We start from the raw sequence: 20025 nt of genomic DNA on the forward strand, positions 1-20025 counted from the left end.
GTGTAGTGCAACTACGTCTTTAAATCTGTTTTCTTTAATATAAATTTCTCTAGCTATTGGATTTTATTTTTAATAAGTGTTCTTTTTTTAACACTGGTTTATTATGATATTACAATTATTAGGAAGATTACATAGACGATTCGACAACTGACAATACTACCTATCTTATGAAGATCTACGCCTAACTGCATCATCTGAGCCGTCCTATGAAGATCCACGCCTGACCAGATTTACTTGCACCATATTGAAGATCACTTGTAATCCTTCCTTCCATAATCGCATAGTTGTTTGTAATCCTTCATTCCATAATCTGTGCATAGTTGCCTAATAAATCGCGCTCTCTCCGGAACTTGAAACCTGGATTTGAGATAATCTGCAATAAATTACATAGTTTGGTTGTCGAACCCCAGACCTGGGTGTAGAAGCCTTTAGACCTTAACCATTAGGTTACGGTGCTTCCACGAGTAATAATAATAAGTGTTCTTTATTTTAAATAAAATTAATTGGAATACCTTGAGTCTCAAGAAAACATACAAAGCAGTGCCTTTCCCTGCATGCATGTCGTCTCTTTCAAAAGTTTCACTCCTCGTTTGTGTATCTTGAAGCAGTATGTGCTCTTTGATCTTTGATTCTGTTTGTTTCATACCTTCTACATTCCTTCTTAATTGATTCTGGATATTATTAATTACAAATAACAAAATATGTTGTGCTCATTTTATTTTAAAAATGGGATCATTCTTGGCAATGGCAAACAACTCCAACCAAGAAGATCACCAAAGCAAAGAGATTTTCCAGTTTCAACATCTGTTTTGTTTTTTTTTTGTTTCTTTATCATTAGAACACACACAATACAAAAAGACAGGTAGGCCTCAGCTTTGTTGTTGAATAGCTGAAACAACTTCACCAATACACTTGAACTTTCTCCTTTCCTTGAGAAGCAGCTTCCCAAACTCTAGCGCCTTTCTCTCGCAAACCGCTCGTTCTTCATCTTCTTTGATCGATTCAAAGTCTTCCACATGTGCCACTCCCACTATTCTCCTATCATATACCAAAAACCAAAAGATAAAAGAACTATCAACAAGATTTTCAAGATCCACAAAGAAATCTCTGTGGTTTGCATTCAATCTCTCTCACCTAATCATCTTTGCGGCGCCGAATCCGAGCGAGTCATGAAACAAATTCTTCATGTAGTTCTCTTGAACAAGCTGCATAACCTCGGTATTGTTATAGATATCGGCAAGGTATGCTTCTCCATGACCATCTTTGTTTTGATCCCATAGCGCAATGAACCTTTTGCTAAACATATTCCAAGTCTGCTCAATGGTCCTCAAGATCCACTGCTTGTATTCCTGCATTGCTCAATGTGTTCTCATTTAAACTCATGTACTTGTAAAAGTGTTGTTGATGATGAAGAGAAGAAAGAAAAAAAAAAGCTTACCTTCCGATCATTTCCCTCAGCCGCGTGTCCATCTTGTGCAAAGAAAGCAAGAATCAAGTTACCAAGATAAGCTCCAATGTCGAAACCCATTGGTCCATAAAAAGAAAACTCAGGATCTATAACTTGAGTTGAGTCTTGTGTAACCATTACAGAACCAGTGTGAAGATCACCATGTATCAGAGCTTGAGCTCTTTCACAGAACCTAACAAACAGAATGAATACACAATGGTTTAGAAGTAGATTTGTAATGGAAATCCTCTGGAAAATGGTAGCCAAAGACATACATTGATTTAAGCTCTGCGATTTCGAGCTTCAAGGCACTATCTTCACGCACAGCCCTAGCATCATCATCAAGATAAGGTGAAGTCCAACGATTAAACGTAGAAACTCTATATGGGTCCGAGAACACTACTTGCTCCGTTAACCGGCATAACTCAACATTACCACAAAACTCGGTTACTACAAAAAAAAAGACACAAAATTTAGATTATCTGAGTTCAGGCAACACCAAAATGTTGATTGTAATAAGTCTGGAACCTGCTCTTCTGTGCTCTGTGGTATCGTGGTAGAGGAGAGAAGTGAAGAAGAGGGTTTTGGCCATGTAATCCGACATGTGTTCTGCAAGGAAAGGGTACTGGATTCCAGCAACGAGTCCTTTGCGGAGGATGATGTGAGGAGGCTCCAGATACCTCATTCCGATCAAAGCCATGGTTCTGTCAAAATGGTAGACTTGAGGAACATGATCAGGGGACAAACCTCCGTGCTTTCTCAGAGTTGTTGCTTCGAAGTAAGCTCTCTCTTTCGTCATTGGCCAAGACTCCCCAATACACCGTATATACGGAAGCGCCTACTTAGAGATACATGGAGAAAGATAAAAAGACATAATTAATCAACGATTTGAGTTACTTGAAAGATCAAAGCTTTGTTCAAAATTAAGATAAAGGTGCCAACTTTCAGACAACAGAGACAGATATTGATAGGTTTCAGTGACGACAAAGTGAATCATTTTCGAGTTACAATCTCTTCAAAATTTAAGACAAAGGTACAAACTTTAAGACAACAGAGACATATATGATTGCTGATTGCATAGAGAAGGGCTTTGATCTCAAATACCCATAAATCGAAAAACCAAAATTCGATTTTACAAAAGATAAACCCTAATTCCTGATAATTACAGGTGATAACGAATCTCTTATGGTTTAAGTGAGATAAAGAAAGCAACCTGTTTGATTACGAGTGAGCCAGTGGATCCGACAACGATGAAGACAAAGTTGAGATTGCCATCTCCAACTTCCTTGATCACCAGATCCTCGTACTTTTCTCCGAGCCTGGAGGAGAGGGAAGGCGTTGCCTTTATGTACTCTACGAGAGATTTCTCGTTCAATGGCTTGAACTCCTCGAACGACATCTCTTTTGCTCTCTCTGCTTCAGTTTCAAGCAGATGACTGCGATGAATCGAGTTTTTAAAAGGTTCTATTTTTTTCAAAGATTCTCTATTTTTTTTTTGGCTTCACATCTTGCAATCTATCATCACATGGAGTGACCACCTAGACGGCAATACTCACGCAGCCTTTCAAGAACCGTTAAATAACCGATCGTTAGTGTGTGCTAAACCCAAACCAAACCAAATCAATTTTTACTCGGTTTTCTATCCGGTTTGTTTCCAATCAACCTAAGTCCAAGTCCATTTTTGGTTTGGTTTGATGTGGTTTAGTATTCAGCTCGATCTTTTTATAATTGTCTTTAACTCTTAAGGTCTTCAACTTTATTTAATTTTTTTTTTCACAATGTCTTATTTTGTGCATTTCAAACTTAGGATCAATATTTTTCATTCAAACAGATTTTGGTTCGGTTTGATGTGCACACATTGTTTTGTATCAGTTCAATCTTTTCTGTAATTGTCCTAAGGTCTTCAACTTAATTAAAATTTTTATTTCACAATATTAATATGTCTAATTTGTGCATTCCGCACAACAAACTTAAGATAAATATTTTTCATTATAAAAGATTCTGATTTTGACAAATGAATACATTTTGGTTTCGGAAACCGGTTTTTTTTTAAAAAAGAAGAAAATTATCGGAAATTTTCTTGAAAAAGTATAAATGCAATATGTTTTAAAATGAGGTTATTTGTCAAATAACCAAAAAAAAACAAAACTAGTTTTCTAGATAGAGAGTAGAAAGAGATATGAAGAGAAAAAAGAGGAAAGAGTGTGTGTTTTTGATTATTTAGTTAATTTTAATTTTTTCTAAGTTACTGGGTGCAATTTCTCTTTTAAAATTGAGTTCTAACAAGTGTTAACCAAAACTGCGATGGGCGATGGAGAATATGCTACAACTTTCAACATGCCAGAGTTTCGGAACAAACTGTAAGGAGCTGATTGCTATATCAAAGTGTCTCACGCTTGGCCAAGCTTTGCCACAGAATTGGAGAGGATAGAAACGCTACTGATATGATTCCTCGATTTCAACATCTCTTATTTTCCTCGAGCGCACAATCTATTTTCAGATTTTTAGTTAAAACAGCTAGATCCTTCTATAGAGAGTTACTTTTTATTAGTTGTTCTATTCCGGTATGGTTACCCAGACCACCTCAAGTTTGAGTAATAGAATAGCCGTTTGTCATTAAAAAAAATAGTGTTAGCCATCATATATAGAAGAAAGAAAAAGAGGACCAAGAAATAAAGAAAAATATAAAGTTTTTGGTGAAGAAAACAAAGATTATTGTAGCATAACCAATGTTGTGTATGTAAGTTTTGGGTAGATAAAAAAAAAGAATTTTGGGTAGATTTGGAGTCCGTCAATTTTGAATCACGACTTTTGATGTTGAGTAATTGTGATTGTTCAAATGATTTTCAAATAAAGATGTTGTTTTTAATCTTTTTGTTTAGATTTTATCTATCTCATTAGATTTTAATTCGCATTAAAACGAAGATTATTTTTTGTGAAATGATATTAAAATGTTTTTACGTTTTTATTAAACTTAAAATTTTTTAACAATGTAGAATGTTTGGCTTGCAGTTGAGTTACTTATTTGTTTTGTTAGTAAATCTTATTTTTTATATAAATATTAGGACAAATTTGTTTTAGTAAATCGATGTCAAAACCATAATTTAAACATTTCATGTTCGAAATCTTGAATATTCTAAAATATCATCTAACCTTATATTTTACAAATACATTGATTATTTATCAATTAGTTTTATTTTTGATTATTTATTAATAGGTAAAGAACCACACAATATAAACATTGACCATAATTTGCAGCTATTATAATTTTCAGTAACAATATACTGATTATATGTTGGGTTAGAAATAACATGTGATGTGTCATCTATTAATTACATACATGATAGATTATAATATTATTCATTACAATATACAGTAGTTTTAAAAACGGACTGGACCGGCTAATCGAACCACTCCGGTTTAATATTAAAATTTGGTATTTTAAAATTTAAGTTAAAAATAAAAAAAATAAAAAAATTAAAATGATTTTTTAAATTTCTTATTATTTAATATATATCTTTAAATAAATTAGTTTTCACTATGTTTTATATTATTTTAAATCTTTCATTTTATTTTTCATATCATTTTTGGATTTTAACGATGATATAAATTCTTATAAAAATAATTATATAATTATATATATTTACATATAGTTACTTAATTTAGTATTAAATTTAAAACTTAAAACCAGTTGAACCGGTTCAAACCTAGCTACAATATCGAATCAATGTCCTATCCAGTTTTCAAAACGTTGGTTAAACCAATTCTTTATAGCAACAGTTATTAATTACCATCACATACATTAAAATCTTGATAATAAAATATTCGAATAGTGAACGGGCCTTGTGGTCAAGTGGCAGTGGACGGGCCTGAGACGCTAACACGTTTCAGATTCGATCCTCCTGCTATGCGAAACTAAGTCACATTGTTATGTTCACCTAACGCGGATATGGGTCCATGCTTTAGGACCCATTTGAATGCCCAGGAGAAGGAGTCCATCCGCGGGCTTGTGACTCCCCCGGGAGTTAGGTCTGGTTCCAATAGTGACCCGGGTTTAACCCTTTCTTATAAGTCAAAAAAAAATATATATTCGAATAGTTTTACGTAGTGTGGGAAATGTAAAGAGATATAGTGAATTGATTTTAGGTATATTATATTGTATTGTGTATGTCGTATTTAGAGATATAAAATTTGGTATTCGAAACTAAATGTCATGTTTATTGATTCATGAATAATTGGTAAGCAAAATGAATTAATGCAACAGAATTTTCAGATTTATATATTTAATATTCAATAAATTATTAATGGAAAACTGTATAAGTCCAAATTCAAATGATTATTTTTATGAATAGATTGAAATATGATTGTAAATTAATAGATTAGATATAATGAGCATTATAGCTAGTGTTCCATATGCCTAAATTTTTATATAATTTATTTTCTTTTATAGTACTTAGTGGAGGCGATATATGTAGTTGGAAGCTGTTGGTTTTCAAGACTTCCGAACAATTTAGATCTTACCTGATCACTGATTATTAGGAAAAATAGATAACGGTCCAGTATTAATTCAATTAACAATCATAACATTGGTTTGGTTTTATTACACGATAGTATGATTCAAATATGACATCGGTTAACTCATTAAGCAGCGGATAACTAATATTATGTGTAACTCTCTAGTAAGGGTCCAAAAATTGAAAACAAATTCCAACAATAGATATATAGTAGGACTCTATTTTAATAGACATATATGATTGCTGATTGCATATAGAAGGCTTTGATCTCAAATACCCATAAATCGAAAAACCAAAATTCGATTTTACAAAAGATAAACCCTAATTCCTGATAATTACAGGTGATAACGAATCTCTTATGGTTTAAGTGAGATAAAGAAAGCAACCTGTTTGATGACGAGTGAGCCAGTGGATCCGACAACGATGAAGACAAAGTTGAGATTGCCATCTCCTACTTCCTTGATCACCAGATCATCGTACTTGTCTCCGAGCCTGGAGGAGAGGGAAGGCGTTGCCTTTATGTACTCTACGAGAGATTTCTCGTTCAGTGGCTTGAACTCCTCGAACGACATCTCTTTTGCTCTCTGCTTCAGTTTCAAGCAGATTCTCTATTTGTTTTTGGCTTCACATCTTGCAGTCTATCATCACATGGAGTGACCACCTAGACGGCAATACTCACGCAGCCTTTCAAGAACCGTTAAATAACCGATCGTTAGTGTGTGCTAAACCCAAACCAAACCAAATCAATTCTTACTCGGTTTTCTATCCGGGTTGTTTCCAATCAACTTAAGTCCAAGTCCATTTTTGGTTTGGTTTGATGTGGTTTAGTATTCAGCTCGATCTTTTTATAATTGTCTTTAACTCTTAAGGTTTTCAACTTTATTTAATTTTTTTTTTCACAATGTCTTATTTTTTGCATTTCAAACTTAGGATCAATATTTTTCATTCAAACAGATTTTGGTTCGGTTTGATGTGCACACATTGTTTTGTATCAGTTCAATCTTTTCTGTAATTTTCCTAAGGTCTTCAACTTAATTAAAAATTTTATTTCACAATATTAATATGTCTAATTTGTGCATTCCGCGCAACAAACTTAAGATAAATATTTTTCATTATAAAAGATTCTGATTTTGACAAATGAATACATTTTGGTTTCGGAAACCGGTTTTTTTTTTAAAAAGAAGAAAATTATCGGAAATTTTCTTGAAAGAGTATAGATGCAATATGTTTTAAAATGAGGTTATTTGTCAAATAACCAAAAAAAAAACAAAACTAGTTTTCTAGATAGAGAGTAGAAAGAGATATGAAGAGAAAAAAGAGGAGAGAGTGTGTGTTTTTGATTATTTAGTTAATTTTAAATTTTTCTAAGTTACTGGGTGCAATTTCTCTTTTAAAATTGTGTTCTAACAAGTGTTAGCCAAAACTGCGATGGGCGATGGAGAATATGCTACAACTTTCAACATGCCAGAGTTTCGGAACAAACTGTAAGGAGCTGATTGCTATATCAAAGTGTCTCACGCTTGGCCAAGCTTTGCCACAGAATTGGAGAGGATAGAAACGCTACTGATATGATTCCTCGATTTCAACATCTCTTATTTTCCTCGAGCGCACAATCTATTTTCAGATTTTTAGTTAAAACAGCTAGATCCTTCTATAGAGAGTTACTTTTTATTAGTTGTTCTATTCCGGTATGGTTACCCAGACCGCCTCAAGTTTGAGTAATAGAATAGCCGTTTGTCATTAAAAAAAATAGTGTTAGCCATCATATATAGAAGAAAGAAAAAGAGGATCAAGAAATAAAGAAAAATATAAAGTTTTTGGTGAAGAAAACAAAGATTATTGTAGCATAACCAATGTTGTGTATGTAAGTTTTGGGTAGATAAAAAAAAGAATTTTGGGTTGATTTGGAGTCCGTCAATTTTGAATCACGACTTTTGATGTTGAGTAATTGTGATTGTTCAAATGATTTTCAAATAAAGATGTTGTTTTTAATCTTTTTGTTTAGATTTTAATTCGCACTAGATTTTGACCCGCGCTTTTGAAGCGCGGGATATTTTACGATGAAAAATTTCACTAATAATTTAACAAATATTTTGGTTATTTTTAAAGAGTGTGTATTTAAAATATTTTTGCATTTAAATCAGTATTTTTAAATTCAACCCGATTGTGATTATACCGGTTAATCCGGAGATCTGACAATTCAATTTATGTTTTTAAAATATTCATATTAAAAAATTACTAAAACCCGAGACTAACCGATTGAACTGATGGATGACCGATATGTAATCTAATTGGATTTAAATTGTAATAGTTTCATAATTTGTAATCTTATAATCGAAATTTTAAAGTTCACTATTTTGCAATTTATGAAATTATGACGTTTCTACAAAATTTTAAAGAGAAAATGATAGATATAAAATAACTAAGATTAATTATTGTATTATTTGGAACATTGATAATAGTATAAAAAAATATATTGTTTGGAAACATTGATAGTAGTATAAAAATAAGTATATTGTTTGGAAACATGGATAGTAGTATAAAGAAAGGAACATTGGTGACTTAATGTATGTTTAAGTATAAAGTATAAAAGTGTATTTAATTTAAAAACTTACAAAATAAATGTTAGGTCCAACAGAATGTTTCTGTTTTAATAAGATAGATTAAAACGAAGATTATTATTTGTGAAATGATATTAAAATGTTTTTACGTTTTTATTAAATTTAAAAATTTTTAACAATGTAGAATGTTTGGCTTGCAGTTGAGTTACTTATTTGTTTTGTTAGTAAAACTTATTTTTTATATAAATATTAGGACGAATTTGTTTTAGTAAATCGATGTCAAAACCATAATTTAAATATTTCATGTTCGAAATCTTGAATATTCTAAAATATCATCTAACCTTATATTTTACAAATACATTGATTATTTATCAATTATTTTTATTTTTGATTATTTATTAATAGGTAAAGAACCACACAATATAAACATTGACCATAATTTGCAGCTATTATAATTTTCAGTAACAATATACTGATTATATGTTGGGTTAGAAATAACATGTGATGTGTCATCTATTAATTACATACATGATAGATTATAATATTATTCATTACAATATACAGTAGTTTTAAAAACGGACTGGACCGGCTAATCGAACCACTCCGGTTTAATATTAAAATTTGGTATTTTAAAATTTAAGTTAAAAATAAAAAAAAATTGCAAAAATTAAAATGATTTTTAAATTTCTTATTATTTTAATATATATCTTTAAATAAATTAGTTTTCACTATGTTTTATATTATTTTAAATCTTTCATTTTATTTTTCATATCATTTTTGGATTTTAACGATGATATAAATTCTTATAAAAATAATTATATAATTATATATATTTACATATAGTTACTTAATTTAGTATTAAATTTAAAACTTAAAACCAGTTGAACCGGTTCAAACCTAGCTACAATATCGAATCAATGTCTTATCCAGTTTTCAAAACGTTGGTTAAACCAATTCTTTATAGCAACAGTTATTAATTACCATCGCATACATTAAAATCTTGATAATAAAATATTCGAATAGTGAACGGGCCTTGTGGTCAAGTGGCAGTGGACGGACCTGGGACGCTAACACGTTTCAGATTCGATCCTCCTGCTATGCGAAACTAAGTCACATTGTTATATTCACCTAACGCGGATATGGGTCCATACTTTAGGACCCATTTGAATGCCCAGGAGAAGGAGTCCATCCGCGGGCTTGCGACTCCCCCGGGGGTTAGGTCTGGTTCCAATAGTGACCCGGGTTTAACCCTTTCTTTTAAGTCAAAAAAAATATATATATTCGAATAGTTTTACGTAGTGTGGGAAATGTAAAGAGATATAGTGAATTGATTTTAGGTATATTATATTGTATTGTGTATGTCGTATTTAGAGATATAAAATTTGGTATTCGAAACTAAATGTCATGTTTATTGATTCATGAATAATTGGTAAGCAAAATGAATTAATGCAACAGAATTTTCAGATTTATATATTTAATATTCAATAAATTATTAATGGAAAACTGTATAAGTCCAAATTCAAATGATTATTTTTATGAATATATTGAAATATGATTGTAAATTAATAGATTAGATATAATGAGCATTATAGCTAGTGTTCCATATGCCTAAATTTTATATAATTTATTTTCTTTTATAGTACTTAGTGGAGGCGATATATGTAGTTGGAAGCTGTTGGTTTCAAGACTTCCGAACAATTTAGATCTTACCTGATCACTGATTATTAGGAAAAATAGATAACGGTCCAGTATTAATTCAATTAACAATCATAACATTGGTTTGGTTTTATTACACGATAGTATGATTCAAATATGACATCGGTTAACTCATTAAGCAGCGGATAACTAATATTATGTGTAACTCTCTAGTAAGGGTCCAAAAATTAAAAACAAATTCCAACAATAGATATATAGTAAGACTCTATTTTAATAGAATACATTGCTTTTAATTTGACAGGAAACACGTACTGGATGTTGTTTGCCACTTTTTCGAGTTTAAAGATATTTGGCAAACTATGGGCTTTTTTTTGCTAATAATGCATCTAGATGTTAAATGAGAAATCTTATATATTAAAATAGAATTCATAATTTCAATTCATGTGCGATATTTTTAAAAATGGATCTTCGGTGGAAATCAACTATCATTCATTTATTATTAATAATATGAGTTAATAATATATCACTCCTAATATAATCATCTACTCCTACAAAATCGGATTGGTTAACAAACCGATATTTGATTCTTTATTAAATATAATTATATTATTTTAATTCTGAACATTTGATTTTCTTTACTTTATCATCAATCCAAATATTTATGTATATAAAATGAAAATCAACATCCGCACAGTTGTGCGGGTCGAAATCTAGTAATAAATTTAAACCCTCAGAAAGAAAATTGCACTTCAACATCCCATAGGACAGTACTTGCCAATACACTGTTAAAGAAAATAAAATAAAATTTCCGAAAGAGTCACTAGACAACAATGTTTGAAGAAGCTATCTCTTCTCTTATTCTTTGTTTTTTTTTCTTTTGATAATGGGTTTTAAAATGCAAAGTCCATACTTATCTCTGCATGCACATCGATAAAAAGCCGGGACTTTGCGAAAAAACAAACCCTGAAAGTACTTAAAACTGAAGATTCCTCGAATGATCTGAAAATAAATTCAACCCGAAGCAGCCATTTATTATTCATGGAGATGAAAAATATAAGGCCAGTTCATTAGCAGCTTGCTTGAAAATATCCCCAACTCCAAATCCATCTCCCAGTAACTGATTCTCATAACTCGGACTTACCTGTTTCAATACAAAACAACCGTTGTTATAAAAAAAAATTGTATCACCACATATCATGATAATAAATGATATATATAATACTATACCTGTGCTTGAATCACGTAGGTGCTCCGATAAATATTAGAGGAGACATTAGCAAACACGACTTCAATGTTGTACTTCTCAAACAAGTAACAAACATTAGTGAAAACTCCTGATTTGTCTTTTGGGCAACAAATATTGAAGAAAGCTTCATTCCCGCAGATATTCAGCACGACGTTACGTGAGGACCAAATATCGAAAGCAGCGGTCGGGTCATTACAAGGGTAAGGCAGGTTTGTGACGGAAGAAGATATCTGATCGGCCAAGAAAGCTTCACGAGAGTAACAATCTGCTGGGGCGGCACCTACGGGAAGGATTTGGGAATGGTTTAAGATTGGTGTGAGCAGAGTTGTAGGAGAAGTAGTTGTGTTTGAAGCAGAAGAATATTGAAGTTTCTCAAGCTTTTTCATTTGGAGCTTTTGCAAAGTTTGTTCAAGGGATTTGATGGAGCTCACTGCTTCGTCTACAATTGTTGATTTGTCTGCCTATGGATCATTGGTTAAAATATTAGAATATATATATATATATATATGTGATTTACATAACGTAAGATATCCGACACACTAACATCCACGAAAATTAATTATCAAAAGACGGGAAAAACTGGGACAAAGACAAATAAGAAAAGGGAACCTAAAGCTTTGACAGCTTTGCCAAAATTTCACCAAACTTAAGTGACATATATCAGATATATTTATTTATTTATATAAATTTTATAGAAATGTAACTTAACCTGAAAAGGAACAAGAACCTGCAGTTGAATAAATTGGATGTAAAATATAATAGTCGGTAGAGAAGAAAAATAAGATTGATGGGAAAAAAAAAATAATAATAATAAGATTGATGGGAACCATATGTAATACCGTGCAAAAACTTATAGAGAGTCGATGGAAAGAATTAATGTATTTTAAAAAATTTAAACAGCGATTATATCCTAAATTTAAATCATAAAAATATTTTCTTATAAAAATAAGCTGATGCATAATTTTTAAGATAATATATATATATATATATATATATATATAATTAAATTCTCACAAAAATTTTAAAAATCTAAATCATGGAAAATAATTGAATTCATAAAATTAAAAATTATAGTATATATGAGCTGAGACACTGGTATCTCTTAGGATTCTTTTTTTTTCTAACACATACAAACTAACATCCAATAATTTTAAGCATATAAATTAACTATTTAAAATAAGTGAAGAATTTTTTTTAAGTTTTAACTAGAAAATATGCTAACTAGTACCTATATTTTTTTTATCGAAGCTAACTATTACTTATATATAGATGATTTTTAGTAATTAGCCTGGAAATTTAAAAAAAAAACTTGGGGACAATGAAATTTCCTTTTTCAATCTACTATACACATGGCTCTAACTGTATGGTAATTAATGATGACATAACAGCAGACAGCAAATAAAAAGAATAATACCGTCTACAAGTTCCGATTGGTAGTAAAGGAATGAAGAAATAAATCGATCACATGCACTAATATCAATTATGTTCTTGTTACTAAATCGTGTATACCTTAGGAGGAAGCTGGGGAAGCAAAGCATGTAGTTTAGAGAACATGTCCCTCATTTTCTTCCTCCTTTCTCTCTCGGTCCATATATGTATTTCATGATCAGGTGAGTCTTCAGCATGATTTTTTCCATTTCTTTTCGTCCTTTTCTTTCCTTTTGCACTCTTCTTATCCATCAAGATCGGATTTTCTAACAGAACCGTAGGTTGCGGTAGAGGTAGTTGTTTCTCGATTCTTCTGCAACCCCCTCCAGAATCATCAGAACTGGATATGCCCCACACAAACCCTCTTGACCCAACTCTTGAGCATTAGTCATATTGAATTGGATGCTCATTTTACCCTTCTTTTTTTGCTTTGGTGTATTTATTGTGCTTTTATGAATCTCTTATATAAAGAGAGAAAGAAGTTTAAAGATGGTGAAAGAAAGAAAACTAAGAGACTATATATATAAAAAGTTAAGTGAATTCATAGGAAAACACCAAAATACAATCATAACACGGGGGCGTTACTAAGAACTCAAAACCAAAAATTATATACGTTTAAGAAACGTTTATCTTTTTGCCTTTTTACGAAGTTCTTAAGAAAACACTACTGAAATTCTTTACACCTAAAACATATTTATATCGATTAAATGACTATGATAAATCAAATACATGCTTTTTTTTTTTTAGACAATTGGTATACTTTATTAGTATATACAATCATACCAATATCAAGATAAATTAATCCAATTTCATAAGTTTATTGCATGGTTTGTGCTAATGTTGTTATCAATCCTATTTAACTCTCATAATTTTTATTACTGAGAAAATAAGTACATATATTTGGTGTTATATATTGAATAAATTTTACCCTTTGGAAATACCAACAAATGAGTACTAAAATATTTGAAAAAATAAAATTGAGTTCTAAAATATTAAACTTCTGATTAATTCATTCCAAAGTTCCAATTTGTCTTAGTATTTTTTTATAAATTTGTATAAAAGTATTCAATTTATGAAAATATATTTACTAGGGTCATTCCTAAAAAGTCCCACACAAATTGTTTTATAAATATAAAACATGAAAATTATGTTTGATTATTTTATAGATATTTTTAGTTTACTTATTTTATTATAGATATCTAAATTATTATGGTATACTATTAGTTAGTCTTTTGGATTTAATTTTTTTATTTCAAAACATTTCCATAGTTTCTACACTTGTATATATGTATTTGGTAAAGTTATGTATTTAACTTAACATTACATAAAATTTATAGTATATTCTACTATAATATTTCTAAACCTCATCTTAAACTAAACTTATTGAAAGTAGTCATTTAATTTTATTAAAACTTTTTGACATATGTCAAACAATTATAAAAATCCATTTTCGATACATATAAAAATATACGTTACATTCAAAGATAATTTGAAATTTTCTCTCTCCGCGTTGTGTTTTATGACGTAATTATGCAAATGAGTTGGCTTTAAGAAATTACTAAATTTTGACCGATTCTTTCAAAATGCCTTATATATTTTGGTTTAAGTGTTTATGTTGCTACATTGAGTTTTTCGGTTTAAATTTTAATATGTGATGGTCAATACTACTGAAAATTAAGAGTTATTTTGTTAGTAAAAATAATAAAATACATTTAATTAAGGTTTGAAAGTGTGTGATTTGTTGTTTTGGTATAATATAATTCAAAAGAGTTTTAAGAAATGTTACGTATTTATGAGATTCTGTCACATATTTTCAAAGGGGGTATATTTTGGTCAACAAAAATTATGTTTAACATAAATAATCATTTACAAAATTTTGTATTTTATGGTTTTTATAGTTTACCATAATATTTCTGTATATGATTTTTCAATAGTTTTTAAGTGAGCTTTTTTGGTTGCACAGAAATTATAAGGAGTAATATGTAAATTGTTTCTAAGTTATTAAGGTTTTATATGGACTAACATATAAGCATACACTATATTATATTAAATGTCAATGGTAATTAATAAAAGAATTAGAATTTCTTAAAGAATAATTATGGAAAATTATACTACTGAATATCTTTCCAAAAAACAAAATTAATCTTGTGTCCAAACAGTGTAAAACATTAGGTTTTTTACTTTTTAATAACTTTTTATTAAGGGAAAATTTGGATAAATACCTTCATATAAGATTTTATTTTGAAAACTATACCATCATATATTTTTTTGGAAAAATACACTTATGAATAAGTCAAATTACCCAAATATCCAATTACAATGTTGATAATTATTTTTTAATAAACACAAATAACTTTAGAATTATTTGCATTTGAAAAAGCATCTTTTAAACTCTTACCTTTCCAAACAAAATGTTCTTCAGTTTTCTTTTTCAAGAGAATTTCCTGTACTTCTGATTGAAAGATCTTTTTTTGGTTCCAATGTATGATTGACATATGAAACAAACCCAGAGAGGAAATATAAGAGGCAAATGGTGCATTGATGTATATTTTCTCTTTTTATTATTTTTCTTTTTTGACCAGCAAACAATGATCCTATGAACTTTGTGAATCTAGAGCACGTAAGAACTCTTACAGTTTTTCTTTTTTAAGAATGCTTACAGTTATAAATTCTTAATATATTTTTTACTGTTCTTATATGTATAATTCAACCCATTCATCTTTCTATCGTAAGGATACCAAAAATCAACAACATGAATATGTTTAAAAAAATTCAAAACGTTTATTTACAACAAACACAAATAATAACATTTTAAAAGTTTAATTTATTTATATACTTCCTGAATTAATAGTATGATTATAAAAAATACTAATTATAACAAGGGTAAAACGTCTTATTACAATATAACAAAGTCTAATTTTCAAAAAAGAAAAAAAAAGAAGTGTATTTCTCAAATTTCACAAATAAGGTATTTTCAAATTATCCCTTTTATTAATCCTATTTAAATTTATTTAATAAATCAAATAATTGACTAAACATTCAAATAATTTATGAAAAATGAAAATAAATATAACTATTTTTCAGGTTTAGATACTAAAATAATTGTATTTAATATGAAAATCAGTTAAATTAATGGATTATGTACATATATTTCATAAATAAACAAATTACTTTCATTTAGACTTAAAAGTTTTCATATTAAATAAAATATTGTATATAAATAAAATTTATAGTTATTAAATTACATCAAATCATTTTTATAATTAAAAATAAATCAAAATATATACTACACAATAATCAAAACAAATTACAGAGATTTTATTAAAATTTCATAACAAAACCGTCGAAACGTGTTGAGATACTTGAAAAACAAAATCAAGTAAATCTTATGTAATTTATTAATATAAATAAAAGTAATTATATATTTTTAAAATAAACTAAAATAAATTAAATAAAAGTAAATTATTATTTATTTTAAAAGTAAAGGCAAATAGTTAAAAATCAAATCGATAAATATTATGTTAATGTGGCCCAAAAATGTATTGATCCAAAAGAACATTTCATAATTAGGCTAGATTTTAGGATGTGTATTTATTAATATCAATGTGCAAGGAGGATTTATTATAGTATACAACTAGGTAATAACCCGTGCCTTGCACGAGGTGAATGAATTTAAATAGATTATAACTTTTAATCTATAAATATCATCAAAGTAAAAGTCATAATCACAAAATATTGCATTTCATATAATGAAAGATTGGACGAAATTTTTATATATTTATAGAAAGAAAGCTTCTTCGCTTTTATATAAAATTGTTTAATGGTTTTGTGTATTTGAAATATAGTTCGTTGAAGTGAATCTATAAGAATAATAAAAGTTTTATATAAATTAGTTATTAATTTAAAACAAAACGAAACATAGACAACAAAATAATTTCTTCGCAAGGTTAGTTTACATTAGTGCTCCTCAAATAATAAGAAAGAGATTTAAAAAGAAAATATTTCACTTATAAGCAAGTTAGATCCAAAGTTGTGCTTCTGTTTTAATAGTAAAGATATTTTAATCGAAAATAAGATTAAGTGTAATATTACTGAATTTTCAAGTTAATTCGTTGATAACAGATCTGAAGTGGAAAAAATATCAATACTTATAATTAGATCACTTAAGAGCTATATTTTCGCTAAATGTTTTATAAGATGCGAAAAGTATTGCTATTTTAAATGTATGGAGATTTCCCATAATAGTTAAATAATGTCAATTTAACTACCATTATACCACGTTTACACAAATATAAGGTGTAATATACTTATAGATCAAATTTTATATTTTCTCATACCTATATTATTTCATTTAAAATCACCAATTTTAGATATTAAATTATTAAAATTTTCAAATGAAGAGTATTTAAAACCTTAGTTTTCTCAGAAAATAGAAACAGTTCTACTTTGTTACGAAAACTTTATTTATAATATATTAAATTGTTAATTTCATTAGACTAATAATTTTTCCTTAAATTTTATATATTAAATTTATCAGTTTTATACCTTTTATAAAACAAATTGAGCTACAAACAGAAAACTAAGATGATTATAGTAGTATATATAAACTTTTCATAATTTTAGAAACGAGGAACAAATCTAATAATATTCTTAAAATTTATATAGGAGAACAGATGAAGTATATTTTTTTTGGTAGAACAGATGAAGTATATATGTGCACAAAAAGAGCCAAGCACCTAGTTGTCTATAAATTTGAAATCAATAGACAATATTCCATGTTTTTCAAAATGATGCATATTTTAGAATTCTCACACATATTAATAAAACATATTAAATTTTAATTATAAATGCATAGTTTTTTCTCTATTTCCCATAGTTGTTAAAACCAACAAGAATTCACTGAGTGCAATTAATTTTTTTTAAAGATTTACAAAGTGGTATTTTTTGAAATTCTCCATTAATCATTATTATTTAATACTCGTTCCGTTTAGTTTAGTTGTTGTTAAAGAGTAAATTTTTTTTAAAAAATAAGTGTTTTTTAAGAATTTCAATTTAAAATTTATTAACAATATTCTCCTGTTTATTTTTCTATTGGTTGAAATATAGTTATATGTATATGTAATGATGTTTTTTGGAAATATGTAATATTAGATATTTTCTTAACGTGTGTACATAAACCTAAAACAACAATTAAAAATGAAACAAATGGAGTAAAACATGTATTTGAAATATAAAATGATTTTTTTTGAAACAATCTCTTTTTAAAACATGCATCTTTATTAAATGGAGGGGCCGTATCTAATACTCGTAAATGTTTATTCGGGTGATGAAGATTAGTGTTAAATTGGAAAATGCCAAAAGTTTATAGTTACTGCTTAAAGACGCGTTCTAGTTTCTTGTTACTCATTAGTTGATATTTTATGTAGTCTTTTGATTGATTAATACTCCCTCTGTTTCATAATACTTGATGTTTTGACTTAGTGCACAAAGATTAAGAAAACTATATTTTTCTAAAAAAAAATATTTAAAAAATTACTTTAGAATCAATTAACCAATAATAAAAAAGACAATGAAATCTAATTGGTTGAACAATTTTCAATAAAATTAAAGTTAACCTTAAAATCTCAAAATATCATCTAATTTGAAACAAAATTATCCTTCTAAAACATCAACTATATTGAAACGGAGGGAGTATGAACTATCTAAAAATATTGTTAACTAAAACCATTTATTAAAAAAAAAGTTGTTACTCTGGTTCGAAAAGAATAAAAATGTGAATTAAGGATCCTTAATTAACTTGTGATTATCCTAACTGTCTCAGGTGGTAAAAGTGAGCGTTATCTGTGTGGTTTTCAGTGCATGTAATCATTGATCGCCAAAGATAAGAGTGTCCTTTTCTTTCTTCTTTTAAGTAATTATTTTTTTTAAACACTCTTCGAATTAAATTGAAACTGTCCGAATCTGTTCATATTCACTCTCGCGTTTTTGAACTTATTCCTTATCAAATGGAAACAGACTGGAATTTTATTTTTATTTTACTGTATACGACAAAACTAAGCAACTTTTTTTGCGTAACGTGCCAATCATTCACACATCACGATTCAGAATCCAATATCCTAGCGTCAACAAAAGAAAAAAAAAGAAAGAAATAGTAAAAACAACTCTTGCTCATGAAATAAATTAAAAACCATTTTTAGGTAAATTACGCAAAAAATTTTAATATAACTAGGCGAAAAGTACACAATGTGCTATCTATATTAATATTTTTTTGTCAGCACATATTTTATTTCATAATGCCCAGTGAGCAACATACAGGACAATTAAAGTCTACAAAGGCCCATTTCAAAAATTTATTTGGTAAAAATCTAATGAAATATGCATTCATCCCTTATTTTTTACCGAAAAATTTAAAACCACATGAGAGATATTTTGAAGGATTTCTAGCATTTTCCAGCAACTTTTCAGTTTGCCATTATCGGTGTAATCTCCAACGTCAAACTGCTGTTTTCACTGCTTTTTTCGCCACCATCTACATATTTCCAACTGCATCTGTAATTAACCTATATGAAAATCGCCAAGACAAATGATCTCGTTTTTTCAATCACCATCTTCATTTAATTCTGGATAATTTGTAGAACAGAGATGTAGGCCATTTGTTGAGACGTCTATAGAAGACCCCAACTCTTCTTAATCTAAGCTCACAAGCACCAAGAACAATCTCCCAACGAAAGAATAGATGTGAAGCCTAATTTATTGGCCATAAAACATGTAGACTTATAATCATTTGAAGTAATCGAGCTAAGATGACAAATCAAAGAACAAAGAAAACATAGCCTACAGAGTCTGATGTAAAGCAAACATAGAGGATCATCTGGTCACTAGAACGGACCTTTTATATTCAAACCAAATTGAAGCTAAATGATAAACATAAAAAATTTATTCGACATTGGTTTGAAGAGATACACAACAAAAACATCAAACGAAAATAAAAAGTCCCCACTGCCGAAAGCAAGATCCGCTAACCCGAATAAAAGATTCGCCGAGTGAAAGATATCTACAGACAAAAAACAAAAGATAAAAGGGGGTGGTGACCGGCGACACGGCCACTGGATATTTCCTTTGATGAAAGTTCTAGTGAGAGATGAGAGGAAAAGAAAGAAGAGAGATAGATGT

General features: G+C 29.0%; 2 protein-coding genes across 3 annotated transcripts; both read right to left on the reverse strand.

Moving 5' to 3' along the window:
* Window positions 1-692: 692 nt before the first annotated feature.
* LOC108815336 (methylthioribose kinase) lies at window positions 693-6560 on the reverse strand. 2 transcript variants are annotated; one of them, XM_056987916.1, is made up of 6 exons: window positions 6348-6560; window positions 1976-2285; window positions 1723-1897; window positions 1439-1640; window positions 1135-1349; window positions 693-1038 (listed from the first exon to the last, which is right to left on the reverse strand). In XM_056987916.1, exons 1-6 carry the CDS (start codon window positions 6531-6533, stop codon window positions 870-872), a joined length of 1257 nt encoding a protein of 418 aa, XP_056843896.1. In that variant the 5' UTR covers window positions 6534-6560; the 3' UTR covers window positions 693-869. The 2 variants fall into 2 exon arrangements, with proteins under 2 accessions (XP_056843896.1, XP_018443475.2); XM_018587973.2 differs by lacking the exon at window positions 6348-6560 and adding an exon at window positions 2661-2977.
* Window positions 6561-10887: 4327 nt separating this feature from the next.
* On the reverse strand, window positions 10888-13262 carry LOC108858835 (transcription factor bHLH95). Its single transcript, XM_018632704.2, is given in 4 exon segments — window positions 10888-11319; window positions 11406-11885; window positions 12934-13215; window positions 13218-13262. Coding segments are annotated over 4 exon segments (912 nt in total). The 3' UTR covers window positions 10888-11214.
* Window positions 13263-20025: the final 6763 nt, after the last annotated feature.

Source organism: Raphanus sativus, chromosome 1 (assembly GCF_000801105.2).
Source record: "Raphanus sativus cultivar WK10039 chromosome 1, ASM80110v3, whole genome shotgun sequence".
Taxonomy (NCBI): Eukaryota; Viridiplantae; Streptophyta; class Magnoliopsida; order Brassicales; family Brassicaceae; genus Raphanus; species Raphanus sativus.